Below are 12,088 nucleotides of genomic sequence, written 5' to 3' on the forward strand. Positions count from 1 at the left end.
TATTAATGTAGTTTGGTCAAACAGCTGTTGTTTTCATGGAGCTAAACATTCTAGAACAATAAGAAACGTTTACCTTTCGTAGCATGCCACCACTTGTGCACAGTTTATCTGATAATCTTGACACCGGTGCTACCAGAAAACCAAACAAGCAAACAAGCCAGCTCTTTTACATACGTGTTTCCACAGTCGCCATCAGTGCGAAGATCGCACGAGGGAATGATAGCAACTGAGAAAGACTGGTACGAGCATTGACAATGTTTTGCAAATGAGGCTGGACCTTGCAAGGAAAGTAATATGAAAATCCGGGGGAAATCTTTCATTTCGGTCTATAAACGGGCCTGAAAGGGCTAACAGACGCATTTTATGGCTGTGAAAAAGCCGAAAACAAATTGTGCTGGTTTTGTAATTTACAGCCATTAAAAGCCCGGGTAAAAGGGATACAAAAGTTTTAAACTATACAGTAGGTGAAATAGCCTGCGGTGCAGCCGGCCCACGTATCGCATATAGTGTGGATATAGGTTTAAAGGGTCTGCGCGCAGGCTATAGGTGAAAGGGGTACCACTTTTTTTGTCAACCAGTCAAACCTGTATGTTAAGCGGACTATTAACTATTTTAAAAACGTTCACCCTCTCGTAAGCGATCACCTAACAAAGTCCCGGAAATGATCATGATTAAGCGGGTCTAAGCGGTCGCGGTCACCTTTTCCGAGGTGCCAACGAATTATTTTTTATTGTCTTCACCTCACTTTGACAAGAGTAGAAGACGTACCATACTAGTGCAACAGGTCACACTGTGTATGGCGTCAAGTGTTTTTTAACTTTTTTCTTTTGGCTCAAGAAGAGGTAAAAACAGATGAGGGTCAATTTGTCGTGGGATAGATATTCCGCTTTTTGACTAGCTTCATTTTCTTGAATAACTCTCACGTTTGTCAAACCTGTATCCTTCCGGATCAGGCGGTCTTTCTTCGAGTTCTGCCCTCCTTGTTTGTTTGGATCACAGGTTAGTATTAAACAGTCAACCTGTAATAAGCAGTCAGTAAGCCATTCCCAAAGGGTGACCACTTAACACAGGTTTGACTGTAGAAGGTATACGAAAGGGGTACCTAGTCTGTCAAAAATGGTGTATAAAAGGGTAGAGGGTGTACCGCCACCGAAATGATCCCCACCATCGAAATGATCTCCGCTACCGAAATGATCCCCACCACCGAAATGATACCTATTCGCAATTGAAATGATCCGTCTTAAATTTTCGGAACCTTGGCTTAAATGGACTTGGGACTTTGCTACCTATTCTAAATTCTTCGCTTATTCATGCAAACACGATTCTAAACAGAGGAAAATAGAGAAAGCAATTAGACTGATAACAGTTCTATACACTGATTAAGAAGATTAATTTTCTTGCAAAAATATGAAAAGAAATTCGAAGAAATAGAAGACATAAGTGAAATGCATCTTTTGAACAAGTGTTGTCTAGTGTTAAACCAAAAAAAAAAACGTAAATTACACACCGTAAAAAAGATGCAATATAAATTAATAAAAAGCACGCTCTAAATTGTTGTCCAGTTTTTGTAGTCCTCTTAATTCCATTCCCGATATTCCGGGGATCATTTCGGTGGTGACCGCCGGTATCATTTCGGTGGTGGGGATCATTTCGGTGGAGATTGGGGGTCATTTCGGTGGCGGAGATCATTTCGATGGTAGGGATCATTTCGGTGGCGGTACAGAGGGTTGGAATTTGGGGCGGAGCCTTCTCGTATAAAAGCTTTTTTTAAATACCACCACGGCAAATAGAGTGATCTCACGCGTCAAGGGCAAGTTTTCACGCCTGAGTTATCAGAGCTGCATCAGTTTATACAACGTTTGCGTTTAGAATTGCATACATTTTATTTGTTTCAAATAAAAAGCGCGGCATATGTGTTCGCCTGATAAAAATCACCGGCATTAACGACTACTACTAATAGTCTAAAAGCTAATGAGCAAAATAAAAACTTTCTTCACTGCTTTACTGACTCTCACACCGAGGTATGGTACGTTCTGTATTTACATTTAATCTTAAAAAAATTGAAAAACTTGCCGGCTTGCCGCGATTAACTGATCATCGACGCACCATAGGAATCAAATTTTAGTCGCTGAAAAACCTGGCCGTTTGGCGCAAACTATGAATGGGATATAGGGGATCAGAAAGAATCCCTAGGCTATGAGAGTCTGGATTTGTACCATGACCCCAGCATCCGCATTAAGAACTATTTTTATGAATGTTCTTACATTTTATCTAAAACTTGTATATCAGTACAAGTATAGTGTAGATGATTTTGCTGTTTTATTCTCTTATTTCTAAATAATGTACAATGCTTTTTAATATCAGTACTATTAATAAATAATATTAATTGAGGTATATTAAAATTTAACAATTTGCATGAAAAAATCAGGCTTCCAAGAAGAAGGCTTCTTATTGAACCATTGTATGTGGGTTGTATTTTTGCACATCATTTATCAATGGCAACATATCAGTACAATGACACAGCTACATTGTAGGTCTCTAACTGATTCATCAAACTGGTCAGCAGTAAGCTGTAGTTAAGTAACGTCTTGTCCGGATTCACAAATTGGAGATGCTTGAAATTCTTTGGACTCAGTCAAAGCCCGTGACTCATGAAGAAATACACTGAATTCAACACCCTAAAAATGCAAGACATGATTTATTTTACTGTGGTTTGCATTGGTACACCAATGGAAATCAACCGTCAGGTATAAAGGGGAATTCCTGGGCCCTTATGTGGCTTATACAGGGATTGAACAGGGTGGCAAGTTTCAAGACTGGATTTCAACAGTGTGGTTAAAACAATCCAATTCTATCGAATCAGATTAAAAACAAACCTTAATTCTAAATGCAAAATGAAATAAATAAGAATGAGGAAATGTGGTCTCTTGTTGCCATCTGGGTAGTGAAATAAATGGTTTTTGTCTTAAAAAGGGCCACTGTTTGAAAGCAACAGCAGCTACCAACAAAACTTTCCCCACGTGGGGGATTATGTTAAGGCTGATTTAGTTGAAATGGAGCTCTAGCAAATGGGAGTTTGAAGATGAGGACTGTAGAACTGTAGAAAAAGTGTTTTTCATTGCCGCAAATCACACAGCCCATATTTTCAAAAGCTTCGAATAATTCCTAGAGGAAATGGCGCAAACTATTTGATTTTCCAAGCAAAACTTAGGGTTTTCTTGTGTAAATGATAGATATCCATTCTCTCTACTTGACTTATGTTAATGTTAAAACAGCTAATGGCTTAGAGACAGTTTAGTACTGCTTGTGGAGGAAGAAAAATAAAGATTATGCTCCTTGCTTCCTCCTTGCTGCTTCCAAATAACTCTACACTTAAAATATTTTAATATTAAAAAGACCAACAGTCCCGTTATCAAATGTTACCCACTAAATTTTGACCATTCAGATAAAATTTTTTCACCTCTTGCAACAAACAGGGTATTACAAGACTACAACTAAGTTGATCATACAGCTGTAAGTTACTGATAAGGGATTTAAAAAACGCAATTTTGGGATTACCTGACTAGCAGCAGCTCTGGTGAATCCAACATTCGCTGTGGCGGTGATGGCTTTCAATGAATCTCCAGTACCAAAAATTATCTAGAATGCGTACAGGAAAACGTTTGATAAGATAGGTAATTTTTTTTAATAATGAATAAAATAATGATCTAAAGGTAGCATATCCACATACATGTTAGCAGTGGTTCCTCGTTTACCATTCTTGGTTAAAACTGGCGTACCAGAGAAAAACCACTCAGGGTAAAGGGAGAGAATCAACAACAAACTCATCTCAGGCATGGTGTCATCACCAGAATTTGCACCTGTGCCACATTGGTGGAAGGCGAGTACTTTTGCCACTGCACCATCTCGTGCCCCCAACAAGTAATTGGCCAGAGTGGAAAATACCATAATGTTCTTTAAACTGCCGTTTGGGTGGTGCTTCATGTAAACCTTCTTTTGCAGTAAAGTGGAGCCCTGTTAATACGGTCACCAATGGGCAAAAAAAATTGGCCATATTAACCGGTGACCGTATTAACGAGGGTTTTTTTTTACAAGAATGGCTGTTTTGCCAGGCAGCAAAAAAGTAGCCGTAATAACAAGGTGACTGTAATACCGAGGTGGCCCTAAGGCGGGGTTTAGGTGTATTTTTTTTCTTTTTTGTTTGAACTGCATGTGTCTTTTGATTACCATTGTAAATATAAATACAGATTTTAAGCAAATATTTTACCTAGTGTATAGCCATTACTAACCATTCACATTGCACACACATTGCACACACGTTACTCACCACAGTAAAAATAGCCACATAGTCACACATCTGTCACCACCTGATTGAAAAGATACCCACTGGTTGCTCCTTGCATTACTTTAAACCCCAGAATTTTTTTAAAATAGCCAGAGTACAAAAATTTACTAAATAAAAAGTCATCTGTGTTAGAGCAAATTCTGTCCAAGTGTTTATAAGTTCCACACTGACTACACAAATATAGCTATGAAAAAAACTAGAGCATCAACAGGGAAGCTAAAGAAGATAATTTCACTCATAACATTTTCACTTGAACGTACCTTAGATCGCTCCTTAATACTTGCACTTGGTTGTAAACAGGTGGATCTTACTGATGGATTATCTTCAACAACTGTAACTTGATCAAGCAGTGCTCTAAATAAAAATAATAAAATAATAATGATAATTATCACTATTATCTTTATCATCATCATCATCATTAATATTATTATTTTACCAGGACAGACCTACATCTTGAGACAAAATACAAACAAATACAGTAGAAGTAAGCGTATTGAAACTGCTTTGGCGAAGTTAGACTGTTAACTAAATTATTCATTTTTTCTTTTCTTCTTTTCCATGGATGCTCTGAAAGGGTAATACAGATTTATGTGACAAGGTAGAAAGTGTTAAGAATGAAATACAGACTCATCTATGCATGTGAAGAAAAACGTGAATTTTTGGTTTCTTCAACAAAACTTTCATAAACCTTGCTAACAGCCCATCAGGAAGGCCACAAAAATAATTGCGCATCTGAGGGTATGAAGCAGTTTTTTGTCACCTATAAGAACACCAGGACTTTTTGCCCTCCAATAAATGCTTTTTTTCTTGAAATTTCTTCAAAGTTGAACAAAAAAACATTTCAAGTCTAATTTTTGTATCCAACTTTGATCACTTACAAAAAATTTATGTTACAAATGTTTACCTTACCCTCACTATCTTAAGCCTGTTTCAGGCATTCAGATAGTAGAGAATGGAGAGAAATGAAGAAAGGAGGGGACAGGGCAAAGAAAGGAAGAGCGACCTCTCTACCCACACCCCCTCATTATCTGTTTTTCCCAACCACTTATCTTTGAGCTGTCCCCACCATCTGAGTGCCTGGAACAGGCTGCACTATCTTATTACACTTACTTAAATTGAACTAAAAACCAAACAACCATGAAATCTTTACAAGCATGATTTAAAAGTAACTTCACTATTGTCAATGATCATTAGAATTGAGTACTGTACCTTGCCCTTTGTTGCTCTTTTTCACCACCAACTGTTCTTAAAATGTCATCAAAGTCTCTCACAGCTGACTGGCATGCAAACAACTTTTTACCTGCCAAATAGCAAGAAAAAATAGTGAATTATTTTAAATAGGCTCTTGGTCATCAGATCAAGGTTGGCAGGTGTGCAAAATTTCTTTACCTTCTAGAAATTCCTTTAGCTTAGGTAGCACAGGATTCCTTCGTTCTTCTTTTGCCTGTTCCGTCAAAATGCTTTCCTGTTGATCATACCAAGGAAGATAACAAGAAAACATGATTTTTGTTGAGCACACTTAGACAAACTAAAATAATTCATTACATCACTTTATTGACAGGCTTTCCATTCACATCTATTCCTTACCATGGGGGGCCAAGTGAACTCTTTTTTCTTAATTAACACTTTAGGAATGAAATTCACACTTTTCTATTAAGATTCATGATCACTCATAGTTCTAAAGCATGTATTATTTTTTAACCTCAAATTCAAATAATGATTCTGTGGTATACTTTTCTGTAATTTCACAGTCAAGGTTTGTAGGGACTTGAGGAACTATTCAAGATCATCCATGTAGCTTTTATTATTAACCCTTTAAGTCCCAATAGTGACCAACATCAATTTTCTCCCAATGATATCCATACATTGTCAAGAGAATAGGTTATGAGAATTAATAAAATGATCACCGAAAAGAAAATGCTTTGATCTTTTGTCAAATTCTCTCAACTCATTCTTTAAGGAAATATATAGAGATCAGTTTGGAGAATTTGTATGTGGACATTGGGGCTTAAAGGGTTAAGGATTATTCTTGACGCAAAACAATTCACTAAATTTATACAGTGGAACCTCCATTTAATAAAGCCGGTGTATCTAATCAAACAAAATCGAAACAAAATTCAACCAAACCCAATCAAACACCAATCATTTGATTACATTCGGTAATCAAACCTACTCGAACATCCATTTTCCTCTAAGTTCAATTTATCAAACCAGTTGAACCAATTCAACAAAATCGAATGCAATCGAATTCAATCCGATTTGATTTTGTTCGGAATCCATTTCTTGATAAGAAAATCATGCAGGAGTAATCATAATCAACCATTATTGAATGGGATTAATAGAAAAACGTCCAAACATCAAACTAAATGTCAATATTCTGTTGCACATTTACATATGAACAAGAGAACAAAACGACAGCCACAGATTGAAATGCATTATTGTTTACATTTTTTATGGTGGGAAGGAAATAGCTCCTGCTGTGAATGTCACCATAATACTCAAACAGAAGTTGCACCATTTCATTAACTGCAAGATAAGCAATGGTGTTCAACATGTGAATAATAATTATGAGCAGCCAAAACGCTGTCACCATGCATAATTTTCTTTCTAAGCCCTCAAGGGTGACCAAGAGTGACGTCGACAGGAGGAGAGCAATTTCCAACATGACAGCAATTGCAGTAGAGGAAGAGCTTACCATCAATATAGATGATAAAAATATCAAGTGAACAAGAAAATAATTTTTTTCTTTAGATTGAAATAATCATAATAAGCAAAAAAAGTAATAGCTGTAATCACAAGTTTGATTGAGTATGACCGTTGACCGTTCCGTAAAAATTTTGTTTGATTGACCAAAGGTTATTTTGAGTTCAATTATGTTTAATCACCAAACCCAACTGTTCGTTCGATTAGATATGCTGGGATAAAGGGCCAAGGGACTGGCAAAAAGTGTTCACTATATCGAGGTTTCATTATATTGAAGTTCGTTTTCATACCTTACTATGACTGGGGTAAAGAAAATCGTTCGTTATACAAGAGACTTAGAGCATAGGACTCTTCAATACATGTACATGTACCTTGAATACAAATCTACAGCCACCATTGGTCAGTGATGAAATGTAAGCAATCATAGTGGTAATATCCAGATTGACACAGTCACTAATAAGGGAAATAACTCTAGCTTATTGTGTGACTATGTAACACAATGTAATTATCACTCTAGTTATTTTTCCCAAAGTTTAAATTGTTCTAGAGGTCATTACTTCACAGCAGTTGACTCATTTTGAAAACTATTGTGATTACTCAGTATCTCACAAAACAATATCAATATCAATAAGTCTATCTTTGGCTTTTGCAAAGAAGTAATCTGTTCACCATTGAAGAAGTCCCAACTCATAGACTGTATTCCAATAACTGAGTAATATATAATATTTACTGCATGTACATCATAGATGTGAAATCACCACCACAAATGCTAGCAAATGCAAGGGTACTTGACTGCATGCTGATGGATTTCCCACCAACTTTTTCAACACATCAATATTTTCCTAAAATGGAATGAATCTACTGCAATGTAAATTTGTCTTCCCTTGAAGGTTTTTGTTGTATGTGGACAGAGACCTGCCATTGCCCAATTTCATACCGTACGGGAGCCTGGCACTACCGGATTTTCCCGGACTTTTTAAATTCCAGATTCAAAATGGCTTCCAAAACAGAGGGTAAAGCAAAGGTCATTGCATGCAGTTAAAACGATATTAAGGGCCAAATTACTCCATAAAGTTAATATTCTACAGCAAAGAACAGTCGTTTTACTGCTATGAAGAACTTCAATTAAAAACCTTGAGAAAAGAAAGATCTAATCGGAGACTTTCGCTACTTGGAATTATTGGAAGGATTCCCTCATTGTTCGACAAAAAATTTGCGTTTAGCTTTTACAGCGCTGGATCCGACCGAATATTGGGGAATGATAATAGAGTGGTTGTACCTTTTTTTACAAACCATAAAATAAAGACTATGAAAAAGCGAAACACGCCAGAGTGACCCTAAGTGAAAGGGCAACATCGTATTAGGTCGGCAAGGTTTACATTAGGTTTTCTCTCTGTCGCTGCCTACGGTCTCAGTAAAAAATCCTTACGATCAGACCAAAGACAATTCTCACTGAACATAGATAAAAGCAAGTATACTTCAGTCTTAAAAGAGAGGCTTTTCTCGTTCGGTAACACTGCAGTTCCTGTGACCAGACCTCATGCATTGAGCAATGTTAAAAAACACAAGTAATTATTCTTGGGGGGATAAATTGTATATAGTACATAGTTTCTTTTTAAGGCGCCTGCGTGTATGTGATTCTCTACCTTCCAGTTACATTGCAATTCTAGTAACCTAGGCACTACTCAAGACATGTATAAATTCATTGATAAAATGTCAAATGGCAATGGCTTACAAGGGCTCACTTGTTGAGATGCCTCTTTTGGGAACTTATTGGGTCTACGAGCCGCATGTTTACAATTTGGGCAATCACCTTGTAATCCAATCAAGAATGTCACGTACCTCTACCTTTTGGCTAGCATGCACTAAGTATAGACTAGTCCCTTAGTCTCCTGCACTTGTGTGATTTAAGAACACTAGGTTTAACATACATAATGCCACAAAGTTCACTACATTCGGTAACTTTCAGGGACATTTCTCTTTTCTGCGACGGGACTATCCAGGTAAGCCCTTCTGTACTGCCCTAAGTTTTGCTCCAGCATACTTAGGTTACGATCAGTATGTACACAATTACATCTGTGTTTTACCTGCAACAATCCTCTCCTCTTACAGAGACCGGTAGAATTAAACAGAGGATCCTTTGCTGTAGAAAATTTATAATCATCTTTGGTTCGAGCGACCTGTTCATCAAACAAATTGCTTGCACTTGCAGCTGAGTGTTTAGCTTCAGGGCATGACAGAAATACTGCATCCTTTCCTTCCTAAGTTTAGGCAGATTCTCCGAGGGAGTATTGATCAATATTTTGTTGAAAAAGAATGCTTTCATTCCAGTTTTTGCTCTGACTATCCTCTGACTATTCGCCATTTTGAAACCGGACTTTTTCCGGTAGTGCCAGGCCCCCGCGCAGTATGAAATTAGGCAATTTTCAAAAATTTTATGGTTTTACCCTTATTCCTGGATGAGCTACACAGTAGAAGAATTCTACTGATTTTAGAATGACTACAACAAGTCATAATACACCCTGCCCTACCCAAACTTCTAGGGGAAATGCTGACAGAAAAAGGTACTCTGCCATAAATTAAAAATCATGATAAAAATTTCTTTGTAGGAAGAAATCAAACAAAATGTGCTTTTCTAACTGTGGTTTAAGAGATTCAGGGGCCTCCCGATCTGCTTGTAAGATGTATATTTTGAGTACAAAAATGACTCTCTAGCTGGGCTGAAAGCCTTCTTGACCTAGTTAGCTGCAAACAATGTTTAGATGTGATGGTTGGACAAATTTAAAATGGCTTACAATGCCGTTTTAACACTGTAAACTCTATTTTAATAACAAGCCCAATAAAAATTATGTTTAGACAATAAACTTTACAAGTCATGTACATGTAAGTGCTACATTAAGATTAAAAAACTACACACATAGCTAGTTTACCATTGTTTCTTATGAGGACTGAAGTAATTTATGAGTTGTTGATCAACATGGCCAACTAAAGCTTCTTTTCCAGGATCAGGCAAAACTTGACCTTTAACACAGACATCTATGTTTGCCAATGCCTCTTTTAAAAAAGAAACAAGTAGAAAAGTTAGTAATTTACAATGAATGTTTCTGAAACAAAGACCTTTTACCTGAGACCCTTTGGACTAAAAAGAAAACCCAAGGACCAGAACAAAGACCCAATGGACTAAACCAAATACCTTCTCATATAACCACCCCCCCCCCCCCCCCCCCATGATCTGTAAAGGCTTTCCCAGGGTCTGGAAGGGTATTTTCGGGATCTGGGATTTGATCAAAGTTCAGTGCATGATTCGGAAAAATGCAAAATATCTTGACAGACAGGAAAAGGGATAAGACTGCTATCTGGGAAGTGTGATCCACCAAAATTTGGGCATGGGAAGTGGGATTATTTGAATGCCTGGCAAGAAATCTTAGGTTCTAGCAGCAAATGCAAATCAACCAGGTGAGCGTTTAAGTGGTGTCTCCCATCAAAGCAAGCTATAAATAAAAAATTGACCCAGGCTGTCCAGAAATAATAATTTACAAACCGACGAGCAGACTAAAGCCCCACTGTTACAACTGGACCCCAGGAATGAGCTCGTGGTCCTAGCATACCAGTAATTGCTCAAACTTTTTACATCTATTATTAATCTCAAAATTATTTGATCAGTTAACCTTAAGATATGGGAAACAGTACAATGATCTCAGCCCTGTTCCCTTAAATCAGAGAATCAGCCCCAGAGAATAGTCTGTTCAGGCATTCAAATACTTTTAGAAAAGTGAGCAGGAAAAAACATTGAGGGGATGGGAGTAGGGAGAAAGAGGGAAAAACCCTTCTCATCATTTCTTCCACTTTTTTCCTTCCATTCCATCATACTGATGTATTATTCAAATCATCTACATCATACATTTATAGGGTTTTGCGGCAATTAGACTTTGAACTAATGTACTTGGGAAACAAAAAATGGGATTCAAGAAAAAAACGAAAAAAAGTGCGGGAGGAAAATGTGAAAATGGAGTGGAAATTCACGAGTAGGATCCTCCATTCCAGACCCTGTTTCCTCTTAAGCCAAAGATCATCTATTGTGTCAATAGTTTTACTAATGACAAACAGACTGCAAAATAGACTTTGTATTTTTCTCAATTAAAATAGTTTTCTTTGCAAAAAGCATGCAAGCCGAGAGAGACAAAAAATTTTAATTTGTTACTTTCTCACATCTCTCCCCAGTCTCGCTCTCTATTCATTCACTATGTTTACTGGCCTGCAAAAATCAATATATTAATGTTTTTTGCCCGTCTCTCTCTTCTTCTGTTTCAGCATAGAGAAACAACAGCTGGAACAAACTTACACCTACATACAACATTAAAATTTTACGACTGCCTAAAGCCTTTAACATAGCATTGTGCATGTGCCCAAAAATAAGGCACTATGATATTATTCTCTTCTTACTAAGTTTCTAGCTGTATTTAAATCTCTACTCACTTGCTAATGATTCTGTGATTCCATTAAAACAGGATACCATGATAAGTGGTGCTGAATAGTTCAAAAGATGTTGCTTACTCACTGCTTGTAATTCCTGTCCAATAAAGTAGGAAAATTAATAAACAAGGATACAGTGGTAGTAACAGCAGCGCACAAAGTATAGTAGTTTTTGGATTGTTGCTGGTCATGTTGACCGGCCAAACAAATTTTAGGTTGGTCATGGCCCATTTGTGTCCTGTCAAAACAATGGGTAATTGTGAAAAACAACTATACTAAACTGACAGATGACTGATCAACAGTTAATCGACACATTACTAACATACTAGCAACACTTTGGATTGAAGGTAAGACCATATTGTCTTTTATGCTAAAAACCCTTTGCATTGCAAAATGGGGACAAATATTGAAAGAAACATTTAACAGTTTTTGAATCCAGGTACACAGCTGGGGCCCAGAACAAGGATTTCAGCACTGTTTGGCAGACGGACTTAACCAGAGTTTAGATTCATCTGTGATGCAGGTAACAACCACTACACATGTAAGTCACTAAACTGCAAAAGATTT

General features: G+C 37.2%; 1 protein-coding gene across 1 annotated transcript in view; it reads right to left on the bottom strand.

Annotated features, from left to right (window-relative positions):
• Positions 1-2,309: 2,309 nt before the first annotated feature.
• LOC140922584 (UPF0415 protein C7orf25 homolog) overlaps positions 2,310-12,088 on the bottom strand; it is a 14,659-nt gene continuing 4,880 nt past the window's right edge. Inside the window, exons 4-11 of the mRNA XM_073372597.1 lie at positions 11,525-11,618; positions 9,979-10,102; positions 7,420-7,501; positions 5,735-5,810; positions 5,555-5,645; positions 4,606-4,699; positions 3,559-3,639; positions 2,310-2,678 (exon numbers count right to left, since the gene is read on the bottom strand). Coding sequence (XP_073228698.1) covers positions 2,577-2,678; positions 3,559-3,639; positions 4,606-4,699; positions 5,555-5,645; positions 5,735-5,810; positions 7,420-7,501; positions 9,979-10,102; positions 11,525-11,618 — 744 coding nt within the window. The 3' untranslated portion in view covers positions 2,310-2,576. The remainder of the gene's footprint in view (positions 2,679-3,558; positions 3,640-4,605; positions 4,700-5,554; positions 5,646-5,734; positions 5,811-7,419; positions 7,502-9,978; positions 10,103-11,524; positions 11,619-12,088) is intronic.

The sequence above is a fragment of the Porites lutea genome, chromosome 1 (assembly GCF_958299795.1).
Source record: "Porites lutea chromosome 1, jaPorLute2.1, whole genome shotgun sequence".
Lineage (NCBI taxonomy): Eukaryota > Metazoa > Cnidaria > Anthozoa > Scleractinia > Poritidae > Porites > Porites lutea.